Source organism: Orussus abietinus, unplaced genomic scaffold (genome assembly GCF_000612105.2).
Source record: "Orussus abietinus isolate OABI.00-Male unplaced genomic scaffold, Oabi_2.0 scaffold70, whole genome shotgun sequence".
Classification (NCBI taxonomy): Eukaryota; Metazoa; Arthropoda; class Insecta; order Hymenoptera; family Orussidae; genus Orussus; species Orussus abietinus.
Window position 1 is genome coordinate 185,094 of NW_019394280.1, and position 24,435 is coordinate 209,528.

Consider the following 24,435-nt stretch of genomic DNA (forward strand, 5'->3'; position numbering starts at 1 on the left):
ATGACGATGATGTAATAAAATAGATGACAATTAGCACCAATGTAGTTATGTTTTGCTAAAAATATGTGCTGCATATACACAGTAATATTAGGACAGTAACATAATGTAAGATAAGAGTAACAAAGTTACGCTACATTTATGTAGATATGATGCTAACAAATATTATGTAACTAGTAAGCTCTATGTTACGTAACTGTTAGGTTATTACATTGTAACAAACTTTATGTTATTTGTTAGTTTTAAGTTACGTAACTGTTAGGTTTGGTGTTCAGTGGGGTAATGATATGACATTGGCTGATGCATCTCTTTTGATTTACTTCTGTAATGCGAGTGGTCTGTTCAAAATAATAAAAAATGTCTCAGTGTCATTATACGTGTAAATTGCGAAATGTAATGACAGGCTCTTAAATATATGCATCGACGTCGTTAAATAATAATGTTTATTAAAGTTGGTAGTATAGGCCTGATGAAGTAGATAATGATTCACTTTTCAAATCGGTTGCGCTTTGAACTGATCGACCTTCAAAATGTCAATGTTTTAACGAGCAAGAACTTCGATTTCGCACTACATGTTTATCAGTATGTTAACTAGCAATAAAATTAGTATATAGAGATAACGCTATCGTTTTTTATTTATACATTATTTGTCTCTTAGAACTCGTAGTTAAATGGCATTTCGACGAAAATTAAGAATTCTGGCTAGTTGATATACAGAAAATGTTAAACAGATGTAATTATATCGTATTAGAAAGGAATAAATATGAATTATACAGTTTTTTGCTTGTAATACATTTAATAATACTTTAATACTCAGCGTTGCTTCAATATCAAATACAAAATATGTTCAAAAGTTATTTTACATTACGACTACATCATGAAACAAAAATACATAGTATTAAGTTACAAAACCGAAGAGTGCGAAATAAACTTACTAAAGATGTGCATTTTCTACACCAATAAATAATATTAAACTTGTATATTTAGATTTTTCAATTCCTTTTTCATTATCACTTTTCTTAGTTTCAAATTCTTTTGAGAATATAGTATAACTTCGTCACTGAGGTTAAAATACGCGGGCTTGGGAGGTCACGTGTACCGACGACTCACCCACACAGTTACACAGCCATTCTGCTTAAAAACTGGGAGTGGGAGGTCCAATGCGAGGTCTAGATATATATGGTTTGCCTTTTGATCGATATTTCATTGCAGCGACAAGCGACTGAGAGACGAAGCGCGAATATGAGTTTTCGATTGGCTGCAGAGAATGTACGAAGGACGTTTTTCTATTCCGCTGTTTCTCTTCAGCCAATCAGAACCTCTTATTCGCACTTTGTTGCTCCGGCGCTTTCGGCCCGGTTTCACGACTTTAGTTAACACTTTGACGGGCCGCATCTTTGATAAGAAGCTTTGCACTTGTCTCCGGTATATATTGATGAAAACTACTGCTTGTCTCCGGTACTTTTTACAAGCTTTATTAAAAGTAATTAATGAGACAGACATAATTATTATTTTAAAAGTTCAAATCCAGTTATCTATCTTCCGATCTAGATAGACGATTTTGTTCCGAATGGGTTTGTTTTGTAGATAAAAATCTAAACAATACACTGAAGAAGTCTGAAAAAAATGGTAAGAAAAGTGCATTTAGGAAGTAATACCTTAATCCTTTTAAATGAAGCCTTTTAATGTTTAAGAAATTTTAGAAAAAGCCCGAGACAGTGAAATTAGATCCAACAAATGACAATGCGAATATTTAATTTCCGAGATAACCAATAAAAACAAATATCACAATAAATAAATGCGAACTGATAACCGTTAATCAAGCGAAGCCACAAGATTCAGGCCGACAATTGTCAGAAATTGAAGTCACATAAACGTGATGCCGGCCGACAGAGTGTTAAGGGGATGTGAAAGTGACCTCCGAGGGGCTCATGAAACTTTTCTCCAAACTGGGTGTACCGAATCGTTTCAAACTTTACAACGTGAATGTGAAAGCTACAAAAAAGGTCCTGACACCCAACAAAATTTCATTTCTTATAAAAAATTGTTAAAATATCTATGAACAAATTTAAGAAAAATTGAAATTTAATGGGTATTAGGATCTCCCTTATAGTCTTCATATTCACGTTGTAAAGTTTGAAACGATTCAATACACCCAGTTCCGAGAAAAGTTTCATAAGCGAGACCTTTCTAATATAACTTTCACAGCGCCTTAACCGAAGTTGAACTGGTGTATACGTGGTTTAAACCTGCTGTAAACCACTTAAACTCCGATTAACACCAGTTGTGGAATCGGGCCTTAGTAATTGAGTTTTCATTGTCGGTATTTATTTAATAGTGGATTGAATAAATTCGACTTTGGATGTGTCTCCACCACCCAGTTAGTTTGGTATTAAACAGTATTAAATAAAATCAGGTAGTGGAGATGTGCCCAAAGTCGGATTTATCCAATCCGGTATTGACTAAATACCGACAATGGAAACTTAATCAATCGAGTAATCAATGTATTTAATGTGATTTAATGTTTACATGCAGGAAACTTGGTAACACGTTTCGTCGAGTTGACCGAAGAAAATATGAAATTGTGACACTTATCGAGATTCTCCATGGCGGCATTTAAGAAGAAAACGAAATCAACAACAAACGTAGATAGTGATACAAAACTGAAAGTTACTTTCAGTAACCCATTACAACAACCAGAGAAGTTGAAGAAGATAAACAACTTAGAACGAGAGTTAGCATTACTGGAAGCTCAAAATAAAAGGTTTAATGCTGGCGATGATGTCGAAGTTTCAAATGAGATAAAAGATTCAAGACAAAATAGAGATCTGAGATTGAGGCAATCAAACAAAGTTAAAGAAAAAAAATTTGTATCAAATAATAAAACAGATACAGGTGTACGAAATAAAACATTAAAACCTAAACACTTCTCTCCAAAGTATGGTACAAAGTATAAAAAAAGAAAGTCATTGCTGGAGGAAATTGTCCCTAAAGACGAGAACATGACAAAAGTAGATGAAACTGACAGAATTGTAAAACCACGCAGTTCTGTAAGTTCACATCCTGAATCCACTAGTCGTACGATTTTTAAAACAGCTCAAACATGGGATGCAATTTTGTCAAAATCAGATGAAAGAAGTGGAACTTATATACCCGGAAGCTTGGGAAAGCGCCAACGTCATAATCAGGAATCCTGGAACGAACATGGTTCTTTGGGAAAACGAAAACATTTAAACGATAAGCATGACAATATTATTCTTAATCCTGAAATTCCAGATACAATTAAGACTGCTTCTAGTACCAGTGATACGCTAATACAAAAAGATGTGAAGAATGAAGCAAAAAAAGATGAAGAACTAGCTTCGAAAGCTAAAGATTTTTCACTAGTGGAAAAAGTTTCTAATGAAAATATATATTCGATTGACAATCATAACACTGATATCTCTACAATTGGAGTGAAAATGATGATAATAATTCCTTATAATGGAAAAAGCGTTCCTATGGGTATGAAAGAAATAACTGTTATGAGTATGTAAATTCAAGTATACAATTTTATATTAAATCCAATGTTCAATGTTCTTAGAGTGCCTTGTAGATTATGCATCCATGCATTCACAGTTCAAGCGGATTACAGGAGCAGAAGGCAAAGTAGTATTTGCTGCTGGATTGAATATAGCTATGGGTGATATTACCACAGGTTGTATAGAGATGAATCCTTGTTCATCTAAAGGAACACAGATACCAAAACTTCACCATTTGGTAAATAAGTATACTATTAATGTTTTAGTTCCAATCTTAGAAAAGTTACATCTTTGATTAAATGAATTTACTCATTTTAGGTGTTTTGTGTGGTAAAAGGAACAGTAACAGTACACATTTATCATGCCAGGAAAATTATTTCAGCTGGTGGTCACTTCTTTGTCCCTTGTGGCACCTCCTATGATATAAAAAATTACAGTGAACAAAAGGCTATTTTAAGTTTTGTAAAAATAACAGAAAACTGTGTTAATTTAGACAGGTCAATTTAAAGTTATCCATGCGTATATAGTAGATTTACATAATCATTACAAAACAAATATTTTTTATCATGATTTAACTGTTCTAATCATGCTAAAATTATTTTGAGTTTCCATTTCATTCATTCATGAGTTTTTATTTTCTGATCAGTGTCTGTTTCTAATGGAAAGTATACAAGATGTGAAACATGTAATATGTGTAATTAACAAATTTGAAATTATTTTTTTCCAACATGCATTAAAATCCATTGATTCAATTCTCAAACAACAATGAAAGCAAATAGTTTATTATGTACATAATTGTATAATTTTGATGTAATAAAAATGTATACAATTTGGCACTTGTTTTCAAATATTTAAAAATAATTGATATCTTAAAATTTCCTATTTATTTTCTCTGCGTTGTGTAATTTTTCCTCCATCAGTCTTTTGTATTCTTCTTGCTTTTGCTTTTGTCTACGCTTCCTTTCCAAACGCAACTCTTCTTCGGTCCTAGCTACAATTACCAATTTACACTTAATAACAGTATGAGTATTATTTCATAAAGAATCTAGAATAAGAATACATGATTTACCAGTGGAAGTTTGTTGCACTGTTTCCATACTTGCTGTTATAAATACGGGTTGTACTTTTATTGCAGTATTCCGTGGTGAAACATCTGAAATGATAGAACTATGTAACATTTTGAATGTAAATATAAAAAATGGATGTAACATTAAAAATGTAGTATAGAAAAGAATAGAAAGGAGATAAAGTGAATACAACATAACAGTTTATGGAAAAAAGAAGTTTGATTATACTACAAAAAAATAATATCCGTACCATTATGAGTTGGAGGTTGTGGTTGCACTGTCTCCTTTGTTGGTACTTTTACTGGTTCTTTCATGGGTGATACAGAAACTGATGGCACTTTTGGTGGATTGTTGGATGCTGGAATGTCTGTAAAGCATTTCAGTATATAATACATCACGTATTAGATTTAAGTTTTTAACTACCTTAAATTAAAGCAATATAATTAGTTTAAATATACCATCCATTTGTTTTCCTTGAGGACTGTTGGGTCTATGTGGCGTGGATTGAGCAACAGGTGGTAGTTTGATTTTCTTCTTTAATTGCGGAGGTTGACCAATGCTAGAAATGCTTGAAGTTTCTTTTAAATTGTCCATTTGTAAGTGTTTCAAGCGTTCCTCAAATTCTCCACCAAAACATAAAAGAACTTTCTTGAAAGCATTGGTGATTGAGGCCTGAAAGAATTGCATATGAAAACGAAGTTCCCTCAGTCAAGTTTAGGGTTCAATGCCAAGATTAAAATATATACCGATCTTGCGCAATAAATTGCCATGCCTTTTATAGTATTTTCTGCATTACTATACCCCATATCTTCATGGAATGTGCCATCTTCTAACTGTACTCTAACAAAAGCCATACATCCAGTGTGATATTTGCCCATAATATATTCTGTAAAATCTAAATTTTATTTTTCTTTTGCTATCTGTTATATATAATACATTATATAATTTGTACTTTAACTTATCTAAAAAATTATGTAGTTACCTAGTGACTGATTTGTGACCGAATGACTCCATTTTCGGTACCCGAACACCTCATTAGCCATTGTTATCAAATCGTTGTAAATAGACGCCCAATCTCGTACATCGTGATTTGATGTGTATCCTGTCTCATCATGTTTCACAGGTAGTACAGGTGGCTATAAAATAATGGATTGATTCTAGAACCCTACTGTTCTTTAAGAATACCATACCGTAAGATGTCCCGACAAAGTTTAAGCGTTCATTCATTATTTACATTTTGTCATTGCATACAGCTAAGTCACATATTTAAAACAAACAAAATATAAGACAACCAAAGCTTTTCACATTGATTATTTTACAGATTATAGAGTATCACTTACTTTGATACAGGACGGATGATCCATAATGCATATATTAAGTTTGTGTTATAAACTTTTTTTTCACTTCCAATGAGAAGAAAGATATTTGAAAACACTTAAACGTTATTTCATTTGATTTCATTCAAAAATTATACTTAGGACATCCTATATATAAGCAGAAAGATATTCGAAGGCTTTATAGAAGTCCAAATCCTATGTTGGCGCCAGCAAAGAATACAGAAGTCTCCATAGAAGCCCAGTTCCCGTGTTGACGCTTGATGCCCAATAAATAGTCACCAAGTGGAACGCTGGATGGCAGCACGGACGACCTGAAGCATTACAGAGCGAGGGGAAGAGCATGGACGGCTTGAGTTGCCGTCGAGTGGGCACATATGCTTTAAGTGGGGGGTACGAACCCACGCCGTCTATGCTCTTCCCCTCGCTCTGTAATGCTTCAGATCGTCCGTGCTGCCATCTAGCGTTTCACTTGGTGACTATTTATTGGGCATCAAGCGTCAACACTGGAACTGGGCTTCTATGGATATTTCTGTATTCTTTGTCTTATAGGACCTTCCGCTTTATTTAATATCTCTTTGAGATAGCGTGCGAAAGTTTACTCGGGTAAAGAGGAACTTTTTTAAATAATTGGTTGTAATGGCTGATTTTGCGGATGATTTATTTGATGTGTTTGATGAAAATGATGCAAATGCTGTTGAAGCAATTCCATCGGACGTAACGGAGAAACCAGCGATTAAGTAAGGATTATTTAGGTTCTACGAAAACCTAACCTCAACACGTGGTGCTTTATATTTGTTATAAATTGACTTTAGGAATGTCGACACAGACGGTGGAGTTAAGCGCGATTTAGAAGGTAATGAAGATGATCCGGCTGTCAAAAGACAACGGACGGAATCTATATTGGACGATATCAAGTAAGTTCTTTCAAATAACCTCAAACTTAAGCATTATTTTGCTGTGTACAGATGCATCAAGTACGTATGTATGTAACGCGATAATCTACCGAGATTCCTGATAGCTAAAACGTTAGTTTCAAGTTCGTCTTTATTTTGTAATTAATCTCATTCTTGCATTCCAGTTTGGAAGGACTCAGTTCTCGTATAACAGTACATACTATAGAGACGATGGAGTCATGTACACATGAGGTTGCGTTGCCTCCTGATCATGAATATATTCCTTTAGAAACCATATCAGCTAAGCCAGCAAGAGAGTATAAATTTGTATTAGATCCATTTCAAAAGGAAGCAATATTGTGTATTGAGAATAATCAGTCTGTTCTTGTTTCTGCGCATACCTCTGCTGGGAAAACAGTAGTTGCCGAGTAAGTATTTTTGTGACAAAAATATATCTGTATTATTATTGTTACATTTTTTCTTGTTGATAACAGATATGCAATAGCGTGTTCCTTAAAAGAAAAACAAAGAGTCATATATACAACACCAATAAAAGCATTGAGCAATCAAAAATACAGGGAGTTTTATGAAGAGTTTAAAGATGTTGGGTTAGTAACAGGAGATGTCACAATTAATCCAACAGCTAGTGTCCTCATTATGACAACTGAGATTTTGAGAAATATGTTATACAGGGGCTCCGAGGTTTGTCATCAATTATGAATTATCAAATATAATCACTTTATGAATATATAAATTATTGAATAATGAATATTTCTTTCTTTATTCTTCTTTAGGTGATCCGAGAAGTCGGTTGGGTCATTTTTGACGAAATTCATTATATGCGCGACAAAGAAAGAGGTGTTGTTTGGGAAGAAACCTTAATTCTTTTGCCAGATAATGTACATTATGTGTTTTTGTCAGCAACTATTCCAAATGCTCGACAGTTTGCAGAATGGGTAGCACATTTGCATCGACAACCATGTCATGTAGTTTATACCGATTATAGACCAACTCCCTTGCAGCACTACATATTTCCAGTTGGTGGTGACGGTATACATTTGGTTTGTAGAATGTTTCATTATAATGGACTGGCCTGCTGTATGTTAGTTTACTTATGCAATGCAGTCTTTTTGCTCAAGTGGAATTTAATGTAATTTTTATACTTTTATATATGTATCAAATAGGTGGTTGATGAAATGGGCCAGTTTAAAGAAGAAAATTTCAACAGAGCAATGGCATGTCTGCAGAATAGCGATGCTTCTAAAGGAGACACAAAAGGACGCCGAGGTGGTATGCATGGGACCAATAAAGGTCAGACCAACATCTTCAAAATGGTCAAGATGATTATGGAGAGGAACTTTGCTCCAGTAATTATTTTTAGTTTTTCAAAGAAAGATTGCGAAGTTTATGCAATGCAAATGGCGAAGCTGGATTTGAATACAATAGAAGAGAAGAAACTAGTAGACGAAGTGTTCAATAATGCTATGGATGTTCTCAATGAAGAAGACAGAAAGTTACCGCAAGTTGAAAATGTTTTACCTTTACTGAGGCGAGGTATTGGAATTCATCATGGCGGACTATTACCGATTTTAAAAGAGACCATAGAGATCATGTTCGGGGAAGGTTTGATTAAGGCACTATTTGCAACAGAGACGTTTGCAATGGGCTTGAACATGCCAGCCAGAACGGTGCTTTTCACAGCTCCTAGGAAGTTTGATGGAAAAGACTTCAGGTGGATTACGTCAGGAGAATACATTCAAATGGCCGGTCGTGCTGGTCGAAGAGGATTGGATGAGAAAGGCATCGTCATCCTAATGATCGATGAACAAGTCAGTCCCACTGTTGGGAAGGCGATCGTTCAAGGGAAACCTGACCCCATTAATTCTGCGTTTCATTTAACTTATAATATGGTTCTTAATCTTTTACGAGTAGAAGAGATAAATCCAGAATACATGCTGGAAAGAAGTTTTTACCAATTCCAAAATCAAGCTTCTATTCCAGAACTGTATAACAGTGAGTTATCCGTCCAGAGACGATATTAATTTATCTTTATTACAAGACTCTACTATTTTCTACTTAAAGAAGGTACACATCTTAATTTTGTACACCATGTTATCTGTTTCAGAGGTGAAAGATTTGCAATCTGCATATGACGCGATACAAATTGAGAAGTACAACCAAATTTCCACGTATCACGATATACGGGAACAACTTGATCGATTAGGTGTAGAGTTTAGGACATTCTTGACGAAGCCAGAGTACCTGCTGCCATTTTTGCAGCCTGGGAGAATGGTGAAGGTACGTTTCGATACAATTGATTCATTCTGTGACGGTTTAAATTTCAATTACTTTAAATCTAATGTAATTTATTGCATCAGGTAAAGAACGATCAAGATACGTTCGATTGGGGGATTATAGTCAATTTTAAGAAGAAATCTCCGAAAAATCCAGCCAAGGACAAAACCGTTATAATAGTAGACACTTTGCTTCACGTTTCCGCCAAGAAAGGCAGGGTCTACTCTACGGCAGGATCTCCTATACCTTGCCGAGAAGGAGAAGAAGGTGACGTCGAGGTCGTGCCAGTATTGCACACGTTAATTTATCAAATCAGTTCCTTGAGGGTGTACTACCCAAAGGATTTAAGGCCCTCGGACAATAGGAAAAGCGTCCTGAAAACTATTCAAGAAGTAAAGAGGAGGTTTTCCGGTGATCCGCCATTGTTGAATCCAATCACGGACATGCGTATCGAGGATCAAGCGTTTAAGGACGTCGTCAAACGAATCGAGATCCTGGAGGAACGATTGTTCAACCATCCATTGCACAAAGTAAGTAACATTCACACGGTGCTATTTTACCATTAATGTCGATGGAACGCAAACGTTTACAATATCCGTAACAATCCAAAACTCACGTTTTTGGGAAATTATATTGATAAGACACATCGTCGATGTTATTAAGGTGAAATGAAACCCCCTTCAAATCAGTCGATTCGAATACGACATTTTTTTTTAAGGGCATTGGACCAAACTGTCCAAAACTTTAACACATCACTCTCCTGATCATCTAAGAATTGTCCTGACACATTCAAAATTTGAATTTTTGGAAAAAGTTTTTTTAACTTCTCATATTTCGAACAGTATACAATTATCGAAGGCTCTGTTATGAGAAACGAAAAGGTCAGGACAATTTTACGACAATTTAGAACACTCTGGTAATCGATAAACTCGCATTTGAACGGGATAACGGCAGAAAAAGTGTTGTATGCGCTTCTATGCCAAAACGATGGGAATACGAGGTCTCGGAGTGAAAATTTAATTGACCTGGAAATCACAAATGGCGCAGGGGGTCCCTCTGCAGTCAATTAGGGCCCCAGAAAGCATGAATCCAGAGGATTTCTGGAGTTTTACTTCGATTTCTTTACAATTATTATACGAAAACGACAGGTGGAGTATGCCATTTGGTACAGTACCCAATATAATTCGACACAGCTGTTAATATAAAAACGAACGTCAGCAACGTAGGCATTTAGAAAAATCTTCTTTATCGACGTCGATCAAGTTCCTCGACGTGTTTCACTTCACCTTCAGATATGAAAGGGGGTGAGAAATTTAATCGAGGTCGATAAATTAAAATTTATCTATACCCTTTTTGGTAGTAACGCCATTTTGAATACTCAAGTGGTCACAAGCTAGCGCGTCCTGTTACCGATATTTATATTTATGTTGAAGTCTGTTACACTCTACATTGAGAATTATACGAAACGAAGCGTCCATACGTCATTTCAGTAAAGTAACAATAAAGAGATCGATGTAAAACTGTCGAAATCCCGTGAATTCATGGTCTATATAAATATATGATCTAAAATATGATTGGATCCGAGTGCCGTCGGCATACGTGGTACAGCCTTTTCCACTGCTATGTGAAGTCTAGATAAATATCTAGCCTTAGACCATATTTGTGGTCTAAGATTCTAACGGACCAAGGTTGCCATCTGTGATGTTTAGCTGCAACTAGATTTTTTCCCTAAAAACACGTTAGCCACAGGACAAGTCAACACTCTCTTGCAATCGTTGGTAAAAGGATTTTCCATATTTTTCCATCTGACTCCATAATATTCCATTTCTACGGTATTCTAAATTGTTCGAGCTAGGTCCTGAAACTTTTTATTTTCGATTCTAAGTCTCCAAGAAGCGTAAAACATCGAAAACGTACACGGACCACGCCATGTCGGTTCTAGTCCATGATAAATAAATACATTTTTTATGAGAAATGAAATTTCATGAGTTTCAGGACGTACTTTAGGACCTCCATATTCACGTGGCAAAGTTTGAAACGAATCGGTAAACCCAATTCGGAGAATACTTTCACCAACGATTTGACCTCTCAGATATATATATGGGTTGACCCTTTCATATCACCTTAAAGGTTTTCTCTTTTGTTTGCAGGATCCTCGAGTCAACGAGTTGTACGAAGAATTTGTACACAAGGAAGAAATAGGAACGAAGTTGAAACAGGCAAAACTAGAGTTGAAGAGGGCTAAGTCGGTGTTACAAATGGACGAGCTTAAATGCCGAAAACGCGTACTTAGGAGAATGGCGTATTGCACGTCTGCAGACGTTATAGAATTGAAGGGAAGAGTCGCTTGCGAATTAAACGGAGCTGATGAATTGCTCATGACCGAAATGATTTTCAATGGACTGTTCAACACGTTGAGTGTACCGCAAATGGTCGCTTTAATCAGCTGTTTCGTTTGCGATGAGAAGTCCAATGAAATGCCAAAGAGCACAGAAGAGCTAAGCGGTCCGCTTAGGCAAATGCAGGATTTGGCACGCAGGATAGCAAAGGTATCTACGGACGCTCATTTAGAGCTAGACGAAGATTCCTACGTAGAGAAATTTAAGCCCTTCCTGATGGACGTTCTGTATGCGTGGTGTAAAGGGGCGAGCTTTCTACAAATCAACAAAATGACTGATATATTTGAAGGTAATCATAATTGTTATCCACTGTCGATTTAGAAAGCAAAAGAAATATGCGTATATATTGATATTTTAAATGGTGTTATTTGCAGGGTCCATTATAAGGTGTATGCGCCGTTTAGAGGAAGTGCTTCGACAATTATGCCAAGCAGCTAAAAATATTGGAAATACCGATTTAGAAAATAAATTCAGCGAAGCTATAAAACTAATTAAAAGAGATATAGTCTTCGCAGCTTCGTTGTATCTGTAAAAAGAAATAAATTTTCATTTCTTCATTTCGGACTACATTCGATGCCCTCGTATGTTCGTCGAAATGTAATGAATTGACTGATACCGATTGCGAGAAGTCTGCTAAATCGAATCGGTTTTCACGGTTTAATTTATTTTTTGAGATTTATAACGTACAGTACACGCGCATAAAAAGGATCTTTTTTTTTTCTTTATAAAATAGAACTACATCTGTCTCGTGGTGTAATCGCATGAAAAAAGTACAGCGTACAAATGTAATTGCGTAATGAACAGACAATTCGTATTAACTGTGTTGACTATATCGAAAATTATTAAATAAATACGTTTTCAGAATATCGCGACGCTTAATTTCTACGTTCGAATTTAATTACAAGTGACTTATCGTTCCTCTAGGATCACGGTTTCTTGCGGGCAGAATTTCAGTTCCATAAGAGTGAGTTTAGAGTCCATGGACGTTAGCTGAAACATGTACATAAATTACATTCATACATAGTATTAAGGAGGAAAAGGGAACGTGTCTGTAAAACGTAATTTAAAAACAAAAAAAAAGGTAGTATCTCAGTGGACGCTAATAAATTTGTTTGAGACTACTGTTTTTTGATGATTTAAATGAAAATTATTAAGTAAAGAAACTTGAAGTATTACTTACATCCCTTCGTGGCCAGCTGGATAAAACTTTGTACTCTTCTGTAGGATAACCTTCGACAATGAGGAAATTCAGAAGAGTCTGAAGAGGCGTATCAGCCTGAAACCTTCGTTCCAAAAATTTCCCGGCCGGCAGTCGTACTTTTATTTTCAGCACACCGTCTCCAACACCAGGTTGAGGTTCAGGTGGTAAACTAGATTCTACCGCTTGTCTGTGGGCTTCTTTTCTCGCTTCTTCAGCTAATCTTGCGCTTTCAGCCTGCTCCTTTTTTTGTTTCTCAATGAGTTCTTGTATCTGTTTTGCTTCCTCTTTTGCCCTAAAGATATATCAATAACTGAGAAACAATTTTTTTACAGATTTATCGTAAAGTCCAGATATGGGCCTAATTATTGTTAAAGTATTGAATACATTAGCGGATGGAAATACCTATCGGCTGCTAGACTTTCTTGATAAGCTTTATCTTGCTCCTGCTTTACTCTTTCTCTTGCTTGTCTTTCTTCTTCAATGCCAATTTCTGTTCGCCTTTGTTCCTAGAGAGAAATGGAAAAATGGAGTTCACGAGTAACTGCTCGGAGGCAATTTTGCTTATCTTCTTACCTGAAAAACGTCGACAGCATGAACTAAATTAGTCATAAGTTCATTGACTCCTATGTTTCCGTGAACTATAGTAAATATTTCAGTGTTTGATCTGGACCGCATTATAATTATAAGAACGGGTAGAGTATCTACGTCGATATTTCTCACTGTCGAGGCTGCTGCTGACCCTAACGTTAGATTTACGGAATACAAAAACCTGTAATATACAAACCATTAATACTATTCCTGCATTTTGGTGATTCTGTATGCAAAGAATATACTTACATATTCTTGTTAAACTCATGAGTGATATCCCAACCCCAAACGACGAATGATGTGGAGAGCAACTGCAAAACTGTTTCAAAGCCCAACAGCTGAGTACAAAAGACATTTGCTAATACGCTATTATCATGGTGCAAATATACAGCTAGTAATTTTCTCTAAAATAGAAGATATACATTTCATATTATTTTATTCGCACATCTTTAGAGGTATTTTGTGTATTTTGATTCAATCATAATTACCTCCTTTACGGGTTTTAAGCAAGATTCTTTTATCGCATCTTCAAAAGTGCCAACAAAGAAGTCAGGATAAGCAGGTCCATATCTCTTTTCAAATTGTTCTACGAAATGCAGCGTTCCCACTATTTCATCCTCTACATTATCTGGGACTGCATTTACAAATGAATTATTTTGTTAGCCCAATGTATGTTATCGATGGTGTAGGAGACTATTGCCGAAACTTATTAAATCATTTTTAATGAAATTGTGTAAATCTGTGCTCGAAAATACGTGCACAACTTACTTAACCGCTGTATTTTGGTAGACGGTATATGATCAATGAATATATCATCTTCAACATTAAAAGATTCAGTTGCATCTTCAAATTCTTCTCCATCTTCTTGTTCTTCTTCAGATGTATCACTATCCACTAAGTCCACTATGTCCTGTAATTTTAAGCATACATTAATAAGATGTAATTTATATCGATAATTTGAAATTAAAAGAACTTACTTTTTTATCTTTCGAGGGTATTTTGCCTACTGATAAATTATGCTCTGGAAAATTGATTCCACTCTGTGCCAAAGTTACTTTGTCATCTTTTAGCGTACTAGGCCAACCCTTCCATTGTTGATTTCGCACAGGTACATCTATCAATGAATAGATATCCGACTTCACTTCTAGTACAGTTCGTGTCCCTCGAAATTGAAGTCTGTATTTTTTGTTATGTACTTCATCTTTTACATTTAATGTGTACGTTTGAGCTAGTCGATCTGACAATGTCACACTGAAACCATGGAAACAAATCAGTAAAAGACCAATATGTAAAATATATAACAATGTAACTATAATTGTTACATTAATGAACCTACCTATCTGAAGCAGAATCTCCAACTTCCATGGCTGGATTGGATACAATATGGAGTGTATTTTCTGAAGGTAGATCAAGCGTTTGTAAAACGGTAAGATTCGAACGGGGTTCCGTTTTCCATCCCTGTAATTCTTGCTGACATACTGCTTTGTTTGTTAGCTCCCATATTAAATGTTTTAAATCCCCTGAAATGACAGTTATTAATAAAAGATATACGAAACATTTTGTACTGAGATAACAACGGATAAAAGACAAGGATTAACTTATTTTTTAAATCGAGAACAGAAATATTTTCAAGTTGAAATCTTCATTTGGTTCTGAGTACATGTACTCTGTTATATTTGATGATTCTTGATATTATGTTTCAATTAATAACTCTTCTATAATTCATAATTAAATTATTAAGGTAAATAATAATTATAATATGATAATGTTGAACTCACCTACTGTGGAAGTTTCTGAGATTTCGATCTTGACCACACGATTATCATAGTTAACATTAAATGTTAGCAGTCTTGGAACTTTATGGCATTTTGGTTTACTGGTTCCTGGTTTTACTACCTCTGTAACATTTACCTTAGTAGTATTTGAGTTTGTTGGTGCTTGAAGGAATACTTCTGATGTGAAAGATTGTTGCGGTTGTTGAGGTTGATTCCCTCGAATTTCTTCTATCATTTCAATATCGGGACTCATTTCTGATGGCAGCTGCTGGGAATCTTGTGGCATGACACTATGAATTGCAGCCTACATTTTAAATAAAAATCTTTATATAAAAACATTGTTATATAATAATAAAATATATTAAATAAATATAAATTATCTAATTTGACAAGATCAACTTCAATCTGCGAAAGGATCATTCATACATCATTTGAAGTTCTTTCGTTACGACTTCTTGATATGCATAGTTTATGTAAAACATTATTGATTTCATTTTTCCCTTAATACATATTACTTTGATACAATCCAGTTGCATTTAATTAACCATGGATGTGCATACATATATTAAGTATGTCAAATTACCAGCAAGTCCCAATTTGTGCCTTCCAAGTGCAGAATGGCTTCACCAACGTCATCGATTCCTGTGCATGCCTGAAAAAAACATACCTATTACTTTTCAAATTATTAATTTGTTAATGAAGAGCAATCCAATAATATGACGTTTTCTGTATCTAAAACCCCTTTATTTTCAGATCTGTCCAGTCAAGATAAAGGCTACAAAGGCCTTTGTCTCTCTCTTGCACGCCAATTATTGTCAATGTCATTGCATGAAAGAAACCTAACCTCCAAACTTACAACTATTCATGAATGTTATAATAACGACAGTATTGTATTTTACCTGAAAATCGGCTAGAATCACCTCCCGATTACCAGCCATGTCAGTAGATGTTCACAAACAGAGAAGAAATTGTCGTACGAAAGGATTCCTTCTATTATTTTGGTGTACCTTCTCGAATCACACGCACAACGGTACAATCCATGAACGCCGTGCAGCTCAAGACACAACGTGCGTACTGCGAATACTGTTTACTTTTTCCTTTTGCGATGCCTGAACGAGGTTAGCAGATGAGTAGTACGCACTCTCGATCAGTTGCCAGTTGAAACAAATGCAGAAAACATGACTGTGTACTTTAAGGTGCGATTTCGTGATGCATTCCGCACCCAAAGTCGAGTCACCTGTAGACCTGTTCCGATATTTTGATCAATTCATTGCATCTTTTTCTAATACATAACAAAAGACAGAGATAAACTTACGCAGTATTGTTTCGGTCAACAATTCGGAACATAATCTGAAGTATTAACACTAGCAGTTGATGTGTTCTGAAATTTGCTTCACTTTAGGTTCGTTCTTTTTACAGCGTTTTCAGCTGAGCTACACTGAGCTACACTGGTGTAAAGTAGCAGCACTAATGCCTGATTTTTTCATGTCCCCGAATAGCTATCATCCGGATAAAGATATTCGCCAGATAAGTAAAGATTTGGTTTTTTCCACCGAATTGTAATGTTTACTGACAGCATACATGAGTCTGTAGAAAACGTAAGACGAACGTTCCCCCGTCCTGCTATTTTTCTACAGCTAATTAGAACCTTTTATTCGCGCTTCGATCCTTTCTGCTGTAGCGCTAATGGAATATCGGTCTTATACAGCTACGTTTCTATCGTACTCGAAGTCCGGGATGTGTGCGAAATATTCTTAACTTTAATAGTAACTTTAGTAAGTTATTAGCTCTTGTATCACCGTCTCTTTCTCGCTTTCCAATGGTTTCGTTTGTGCCTTCGTGTTCCCTTTCAGCTTTAGATGGGCCACTTCGGAGAATCTGGCGACTTACTGGTGTTTCTTCAATGTTCTGTTTTACCTGTACTTTTGTGCCCCTTTGTAGGTTTAGGTGGATCACCTGGAAGCAGTCATTTTTGGTAAAATCATCATGGGCAGTTAATCGAAGTCGAGCTTTCTGCACTTGTTGGTAGAAGATGTTAAAATATGTTAAAGGATGTTTGTGAATTTTTTTCGCCATGCGAACTGCGTCCACGGTAGCTTGATGGGGAAGGTTGTTCCGTTTAAATAGATCTCCCGAGCTAGTGGCTGCGATTTTTTTCGGAGGAGACACAGGGTTTGGAGTTTTTGTGAGGAGTTCATCACTTTTTCAGCTTGATGGGGAAGGTTGTTCTGCTTAAATTGATCTCTTGAGCTAGTGGCTGTGATTTTTTTCGGAGGAGATACAGGGTTTTGGAGTTTTTGCGAGGAGTTCATCGCTTTTTCAGCTGGTTCTCGGGCTGCCCAGAGTTGTAACAGGTGGCAAGTGCATCAGCCGTCTGCATCCTCCACCGGAGGTCGCACAAGACGCGGTCGCTCGATCCTTCCCGTGAATCTCTCAACTCATCTCTGATTTGGCAGAGATGAGTTGGGAGATTGCCATAATGGTAAGCCACCACCGTCAACTGCCGCATGGTATTACCATCACGAATACGTGAGCTGCCAACGGCAACTGGTAGTTGGCACAGCCATCGCGAGTGCGCGATCCCCTACCAGAAATTCGTTGCGCCGCCCTTGGGGGCAAAGAACGGTGAAAGCTAACGTACGAAACCAGAGGGCAGCACACGATGCGATCGCGCGACCCTGCCCGTGAGCAATCTCCCAACTCATCTCTGTCCATATATTCTTAGGTCCACGCTGTCAGCAAAGCAATCCTGCAAGTAAACCAACAAGAATACCAACATCGTGTGCAGAGGGCTTTAGAAAACCGGTTTAAGGTAGAACGTGTAAATGTACTAAATGAGAGACCGGTGTAAATTAACTTTGACCGAAGATTTCATGAAAATCATCTATAAAGGTCGATCGCCCCCTACCTATAGAAGTTCCAGTCCTGTACACACGATCGTAGTTTCAAGATTAAATCAAAATGGAGGGTGACAATGAGGCTAATATCGAATTGAGTAAAGATAAAAAGTCATATATCGATATTCCAGAAGCGGATTTTGTGGTAATTACGCATTGACTACATATTTTCTAATTAGTTACACTATTTTATGCGGTAGAACAATGACATCCTTACCCTCGGTTAAGTCTATAACCTATCTTTGGAATAGAGTATCAATTTTCATTTAAAACCGGCATAAATACGAAATGGCATATTGATTTCGTTTCTGCATTTCAAAATACATGCTCGCGCGCGTGATAGTACTGCAAACTATACATTTTGTTCATATAAACATGCGATAAAATATCTCGAACATTTCTTTGAGAGAGCCATATAAGGCTATACAAGAGTGCTGTGTTGTGATAGATTTTATTTTTACTTTTTGACAATTAATGAAAAGTTATATATCCTTTTTGCTTTTACTATCTTTTGAATGACTTGTTAATATCTATGTGGCTCTTTTGCTAATAACCATGTTTAATGGACTATATTTAAATGCAGGAAGATGTTGATTCATTTATGGCTCAACGTGAAAACGATGGATCAGTTGACAAAGCACTTAAGAAGTTCGATGAGAATCATAGCAAATATAAACTTATGGAATACAACTTGGTTAACAAACGGAAGAGACTAAAAGCACAAATTCTGGAACTAGAACGATCTTTGGAAATGATAGAAAAGCTGCAGACAGAAAAGGATAATAGTCATGATTTAGAGACTCAATTTCTTTTATCGGAACAAGTTTTTGTTAAAGCTATCGTACCTCCTACTGAAAAGGTTGGCCTCTGGCTTGGAGCCAATGTGATGCTGGAATATTCCTTAGATGATGCACAAGAATTCCTAATAAAGAATATCGAAGCCGCCAAGAGAAACTTAGGATACGTCGAACATGATTTAGACTTTGTAAGAGATCAGTTTACTACGATTGAAGTAAATATGGCCCGAGTGTACAATTGGGGTGTGAAACGAAGACAAGCAGTCTTGATGTAATGAAATTCAAGAATGGGAACCTATGTCATAACTGACTGATTTATGGAAGTACATTTCCCTGCTCCTAATTATAAAAGAACACGAGCGTGTTTATAAATAAAGCCACTTTTAATGGACCGCACTGTGCATTTATCTTAATAGAAAAATGGCGATTCATTAAAGAATAAAGCATAAAATACTATTAATTCACACTGGTAATGAAAAATTATTCTTCTGTATTTATGTTTTAAGCTAAGCACTGCAAATTCTTGATCACGATTACAAAATATAGTAGCTCCAAATATATTGTTTCAATGCTTTGCCATTGACCAGAAATGCCTGTGAACTTTATACCTATTTTAATGATGTACAAAGTACATTAAACTCATATAAAACAAAAATTTATTTGTGTCATTTAACACAAACTCTTAGCATTGCTTATTGTACATTTTATAATATAACTCATAATACTCGGCTTGTACCACTTGGTCTTTTGATTTCGGGAACATAAAGAAATCAATATTTGAGAAAATAATACAAAATTGTATCCAGCTTATTTATAATAGAATATTTAAGGAAAAAGCTCATGTACACACAACGTTATCGCAGAACCTGCAATTCTATTATCTTAAGGCACGTGGTAGGACGCAGTTTTTTCAAAAAGAAAAGTCTGCGAATTAAAACCAGTTTTACACAATGTTGTTAATGGTTAATTGTCACTTTGTTAATTGGCAATTTCATCTGGTTCATGTCTAGCTAATCGTGCCTCTAATTCCACTATTCTCGCCTTTGCTTCTGCCAATTCTTTCTTTAGTAGTTCCATGTCAGATGTTCCTTCCGTAATACCACCAAGATTTTTACGAACATATCTTCATTCATATTAAGGAAACAAATACAATATGAATCAAAGAAATAATTGATATTACAAATTATCAAGTAAAGGATACTCGAGTGCGTCTTCTGGTTTTTCGATCTCCTCATATAAAGATACAAGAACTTTTGTAAGAGCGTCCATTACTCCCGCGCGTTCCAAATATTTGCGAAATTCCTCACGTTTTGAGTCAATTGGCTGAAATTGCGAAAACAAATGTATTAAAATGAATTTCGAGATTTACGAAAAACGTCTACACTTAAAACCAATCCTTAAAATTCTAATTTTAACATTATATCAAGCATTAAACGTAAACAACCGGGAAGTTAGGTTAGACAGTGCTAGGTTAGCTGATAACTATCGATTTTCTATTATTCACTACCGTCATACCTTATAAATAGACATTTTTAATAAGAACCGGTTCTCTCCAACTGCTTCCGTTCCGTACTTAATTTAATTGGAATGTATAAAGTCACAACCACCTTACAATATTTTTAACCGACTCGTCTGACTACTGAACTAATGCCCGATTTCCAATTGAAGAATCATCCTTTGATGTACATACATATGATTGGATGCGTTATCTATATACATAAGCACAGGCTCGGTTCCACAATTCGAGTTAACCAAAGTTTAATTACTTTACAGTAAGTTGAAATCAGGGATCCTATTTTGTAACTCGCAACGACGGACATCGTTATCATTAGCCCATTGGGATAACACGAGTTAACGATAACGATATCCGTTATTACAAATTACAGAATAGCCCCTCGGGTGTAAATAACATAAACTTCAGTTAACTCGAGTTATGGAACCGGGCCATAATTGGAGTTTAACTGGTTTATAGCAGGTTTAAACAATGTGTAAACTAGTTAAACTTCTCTACACTTCTGTTAACTTGAGTTGTGGAATCGGGCCATAATAGGAGTTTAATTGGTTTACAGCAGGTTTAAACTAAGTGTAAACCAATTTCGATTAACTTAAGTTGGGGAATCGAGCCTTGACCCCGATAGATATCCATCTCGAATCGACGGATCACGTTGCAACGTCTAGAAGAAACGACCAATCATGATGTAACGTTCATTAGAAGTAACCAACCACAAAACTGGCTCAATGTAAAACACGGTTGGACAGAATCCTAGAAAGAAAGCTAAGTAAAACTGAGATTTTCAACTTCATTTATAATCAGAACTACTTTTTGTTACAAAATGAATATAAATGTTCACAAGAAATGAATTTTTAAAGGAAACTTTGATATACAATACATTCCTTCTCTCGGTATCAGACATTATCACTAGTAATATTAATTCCGTATACATTGTCATTCCGGCTTTGTCGACAGAAATTTTTTTGTCTAATGATTTATATGAACAGAGATGAGATGAAATAGGTAATCATGTGATCGTGGTTTTATACACAAATCTGAAAATTCATATCGTGAAAGACGAGGCGTTTTCATAGTCGGTAAAGAAACTTAGCCACCAGTTGCGGTTTTATAACCTAATAAGATATATAACAGGCAACTTGGGATTTTACTGCTCGACACTTTACAGTCTTCATCTTTTATTTATTTTAAACTATTACGAATTTTTTAATTAAACTTCATTTGGTTACGAATACCGAAAACATTTTCATTGAAGTTAGATTTGCAATACTTAGATCGCAGCGACTCTGGCGACCAAGGTTTCCTTACTAGCTACGAAATGACTCGTTCCTCATCACCCAAAATTTTGCGGAGTTTCCAACCTGTATATAAGACTATTCTATCACACGTGACAATAAAACATGACGTGGTGTAGGCATGTGTCTATAAACATACTTTCAAAATGTTTTTCTCCAGAAGGGACGTGATTTTGCGTGTATTGTTGACAAGTTCGATAAGCATTTGCTCATATGTTGGTGACCAGATTTTAAAAAATGGAAAGAATCAAGCGCTACGCGCGATTTCTGACAACTTGACACACGCGATTGTTGGCGGTCTTTCATGGTCGTTGATAGTAATTTTGTCAAAAAAATCTTTATCGCAAAATATTTTTAGGATTCTGTCCTGCTTCCTTGTGTCTTCGTTTGTTGACTTAGATCATTTTATTGTGGCAAGAAGTTGGAAACTACATGTAAGAAAATTGATTAACAATCTAAACATTTTAAACTTTGTAAAATTGTCTAGAAGAAAAAGCAATTGTTGAGAAATGTTTCTCTTTGCTGCATATTCTATAAGTGTTATACAAGTACACGAATGAAGGGGAAATGCCAAATGTTTTGTCAGTGCGATATAAATGGAAGTTTCATTTGCATCTGTACAAATGTAATTTATTGCATAGAACATATAGTAAAATTGTAAGAAAATATAATATAGAAATTCATTGAATTAAAGGAGCTTTGTTCCTGTGTAAGGTTTAATTACATAAAAATAAAATTATTAATCTTTATAATCTAGTGCAACGGGTATATTTAAATTGAAATATACATAATGGGGAAATGTAAAACAAAATATGTTGTAATTTCTGAGTAGGAGATTCAAATGATATCTAGAAGTCTAACTGTCATAATTAATTTTATACTTACTCGGGCCATATTACTATCAGCTTTACTTCGATTAGCTCTTAACTCTGTAATAGAGGAATTTGTGTTACTTCATAAGACTTGTACTCAAATCTTGCAGAATATGGAACAATTATTTAACTTTAAGTAATTTTGTGGACATGTCATATCTTGAAATAACAAGATTAAACAATTGAAAGATGTAGAAATAACAGGGCCCCACTACTTTCAGAATTTTTTGAGACTACAAGTAATTTTAAATAATGTATTTGTTATAATAATTGTATTTGGCTTTTCAGTGGCAAAATTTTACTCGACCAATTTATTAATGAGATCTTTTTATATTTGCAGGATGCAACGCACTTGGAAAGAAGGCCATTTCTTCACTGTTCGACGCTACCTATAATAATCTGGCTGTTCCTTCTATCGATCTCTATAATGTATAATTTACCCAATACAAATGATTATGCGTGGATAATTTTAGCTGGCTTCTTAAGCCACCACATACGAGATGCAACTAGAAGAGGCATGTGGTTCTGTCCTATAGGGTCGACTAAGCCAATTCCTTACCCAATCTATTTGTGCACAAGCATGGCTTTTCCTTACATTCTTGCTTGGTTAATGTACATGGTACCTGGCAAGACCGGTGAGTACTCGACAATGACTTTCATGGTATAACTCAAAGCCAAAATTTAAATATTCTATATATATATATATATATTATATGAGCAAGGGACCTTATATTTCATAACTGGTACTAAAAGATATCTAGAATTATTTATTCTATACAACATGTAGGATAACTACATATAAATTCCAAAGAAATAAGAGATGCTTAATCTGTAATTTGTATATATTTACTCAGTTGTATATTTTACATAAATTTATAATAAAACCTATACTTACATTAATGATCGTTCTTTATGGATAAACACTAAAAAGAATTTGGAAATATCTAAGAGGAACTGATGGTACTATTGTGTCACTTTTTATTTCAATTCAAATTCAATGCACTCTAATGGATGCTATTTCCTCGTTCTTTCATGCCAATCATTCGCGGAAATAGTAAGGAATGGCATCAGGAACTAAAAATATCCTTACCCTTGCCGTCGTAACTACAACTCGTATGTTATTATCTTCTAGTAACAATGCCAATGGACTGGCTATTAACACAGCTAAGATGCAGCATCTGAAGTCATATTTTTGTTGTTTGTATGTCCATGCATCACACCTTGTTGTTGTGTATTTTAATTTTAACTTCCTTCTACAAATGCAAAAACAAAAACATTGGCAACAGTACCTCTAAATAAATATAGAAATTTAAAACATGTATATTTGTAAGGTAGTAATCCATATTGGCAAAACTGGACTTCAGACTGTTTAACATTTCTGTACGGGTATATACAGTTTATAATGAATTAATGACTGAATATACACATCTATATCCTAATATTCATATAAATAAAAACGATTCATTTGCGAAAATCCACTAATGAACCTATCCTCCAGAAATGCAATTACTATTACTATCAATTGTTATTATTTCAACTTGAGACTGCCTTTACGGTACGAATATAACAGTTTATAAATAAACTAAAGCATACGTACATATATGTGTGTATATATATATTAACTAAATACGATTCATTTACAAAAATCCACCAAAGGACCTTTCCACTACAAATGCAATTATTGCCACTATCGCAATTACTATTGTCCCAACTCGGCTGCTGATTATTTACCTCGCCTACCTTACATATGTACGAATACACACCTAGCCGGACAATTATATACATCCTCCGACTTACGTGAGTTTCTCTTCGCGTAGTGTCCAGACTGCCTAACGCGACAAGACAATTCGCTTATCCACAACTAATGGGCCCTCGCCAAGTACCGACGAGGGTACATAAACATCTTAAGTGTGTACATAGGTGCGTACCTCGCACTTTTACAATCGCGACTCGGTACCCTCGGCGAGGACGCGACGGTGTGTACGCGCACA

At 35.4% G+C, this 24,435-nt stretch overlaps 7 protein-coding genes across 9 annotated transcripts; 4 read left to right on the top strand and 3 right to left on the bottom strand.

Annotated features, from left to right (window-relative positions):
• Nucleotides 1-1,533: 1,533 nt before the first annotated feature.
• On the top strand, nucleotides 1,534-4,356 carry LOC105698356. Of its 2 annotated transcripts, XM_012422540.2 has the most exons (4): nucleotides 1,534-1,626; nucleotides 2,533-3,501; nucleotides 3,581-3,756; nucleotides 3,837-4,356. In XM_012422540.2, the coding sequence occupies exons 2-4, from the start codon at nucleotides 2,604-2,606 to the stop codon at nucleotides 4,023-4,025; spliced, it is 1,263 nt and encodes a 420-aa protein (XP_012277963.1). In that variant the 5' UTR covers nucleotides 1,534-1,626; nucleotides 2,533-2,603; the 3' UTR covers nucleotides 4,026-4,356. The 2 variants fall into 2 exon arrangements, with proteins under 2 accessions (XP_012277963.1, XP_012277962.1); XM_012422539.2 differs by lacking the exon at nucleotides 1,534-1,626 and having other exon boundaries at nucleotides 2,488-3,501.
• Nucleotides 4,357-4,360: 4 nt separating this feature from the next.
• Nucleotides 4,361-6,120, bottom strand: LOC105698357 (DNA repair protein RAD52 homolog). Its single transcript, XM_012422542.1, has 7 exons — nucleotides 5,926-6,120; nucleotides 5,568-5,721; nucleotides 5,332-5,480; nucleotides 5,044-5,257; nucleotides 4,836-4,952; nucleotides 4,588-4,671; nucleotides 4,361-4,509 (listed from the first exon to the last, which is right to left on the bottom strand). The coding sequence occupies exons 1-7, from the start codon at nucleotides 5,947-5,949 to the stop codon at nucleotides 4,388-4,390; spliced, it is 864 nt and encodes a 287-aa protein (XP_012277965.1). The 5' UTR covers nucleotides 5,950-6,120; the 3' UTR covers nucleotides 4,361-4,387.
• A 383-nt stretch (nucleotides 6,121-6,503) lies between these two features.
• LOC105698396 (superkiller viralicidic activity 2-like 2) lies at nucleotides 6,504-12,066 on the top strand. Its single transcript, XM_012422626.1, has 10 exons — nucleotides 6,504-6,659; nucleotides 6,735-6,836; nucleotides 7,001-7,243; nucleotides 7,310-7,517; nucleotides 7,610-7,876; nucleotides 8,000-8,828; nucleotides 8,941-9,113; nucleotides 9,194-9,640; nucleotides 11,261-11,798; nucleotides 11,884-12,066. Exons 1-10 carry the CDS (start codon nucleotides 6,559-6,561, stop codon nucleotides 12,039-12,041), a joined length of 3,066 nt encoding a protein of 1,021 aa, XP_012278049.1. The 5' UTR covers nucleotides 6,504-6,558; the 3' UTR covers nucleotides 12,042-12,066.
• An 86-nt stretch (nucleotides 12,067-12,152) lies between these two features.
• LOC105698397 (FAS-associated factor 1) lies at nucleotides 12,153-16,311 on the bottom strand. The gene is made up of 12 exons (XM_012422627.2): nucleotides 15,973-16,311; nucleotides 15,657-15,725; nucleotides 15,077-15,377; nucleotides 14,635-14,818; nucleotides 14,276-14,549; nucleotides 14,067-14,208; nucleotides 13,787-13,932; nucleotides 13,548-13,702; nucleotides 13,284-13,479; nucleotides 13,113-13,216; nucleotides 12,690-13,002; nucleotides 12,153-12,499 (listed from the first exon to the last, which is right to left on the bottom strand). The coding sequence occupies exons 1-12, from the start codon at nucleotides 16,009-16,011 to the stop codon at nucleotides 12,419-12,421; spliced, it is 2,004 nt and encodes a 667-aa protein (XP_012278050.1). The 5' UTR covers nucleotides 16,012-16,311; the 3' UTR covers nucleotides 12,153-12,418.
• A 1,487-nt stretch (nucleotides 16,312-17,798) lies between these two features.
• LOC105698401 (prefoldin subunit 3) lies at nucleotides 17,799-19,384 on the top strand. Its single transcript, XM_012422631.2, has 3 exons — nucleotides 17,799-17,885; nucleotides 17,988-18,115; nucleotides 18,554-19,384. Exons 2-3 carry the CDS (start codon nucleotides 18,035-18,037, stop codon nucleotides 19,040-19,042), a joined length of 570 nt encoding a protein of 189 aa, XP_012278054.1. The 5' UTR covers nucleotides 17,799-17,885; nucleotides 17,988-18,034; the 3' UTR covers nucleotides 19,043-19,384.
• A 22-nt stretch (nucleotides 19,385-19,406) lies between these two features.
• On the bottom strand, nucleotides 19,407-22,705 carry LOC105698402 (c-Myc-binding protein). 2 transcript variants are annotated; one of them, XM_012422634.2, is made up of 3 exons: nucleotides 22,458-22,705; nucleotides 19,969-20,090; nucleotides 19,407-19,890 (listed from the first exon to the last, which is right to left on the bottom strand). In XM_012422634.2, exons 1-3 carry the CDS (start codon nucleotides 22,464-22,466, stop codon nucleotides 19,746-19,748), a joined length of 276 nt encoding a protein of 91 aa, XP_012278057.1. In that variant the 5' UTR covers nucleotides 22,467-22,705; the 3' UTR covers nucleotides 19,407-19,745. The 2 variants fall into 2 exon arrangements, with proteins under 2 accessions (XP_012278057.1, XP_012278055.1); XM_012422632.2 differs by lacking the exon at nucleotides 22,458-22,705 and adding an exon at nucleotides 20,283-20,419.
• Nucleotides 21,463-23,964, top strand: LOC105698400 (transmembrane protein 267). The gene is made up of 2 exons (XM_012422630.2): nucleotides 21,463-22,006; nucleotides 22,785-23,964. Exons 1-2 carry the CDS (start codon nucleotides 21,719-21,721, stop codon nucleotides 23,109-23,111), a joined length of 615 nt encoding a protein of 204 aa, XP_012278053.1. The 5' UTR covers nucleotides 21,463-21,718; the 3' UTR covers nucleotides 23,112-23,964.
• Nucleotides 23,965-24,435: the final 471 nt, after the last annotated feature.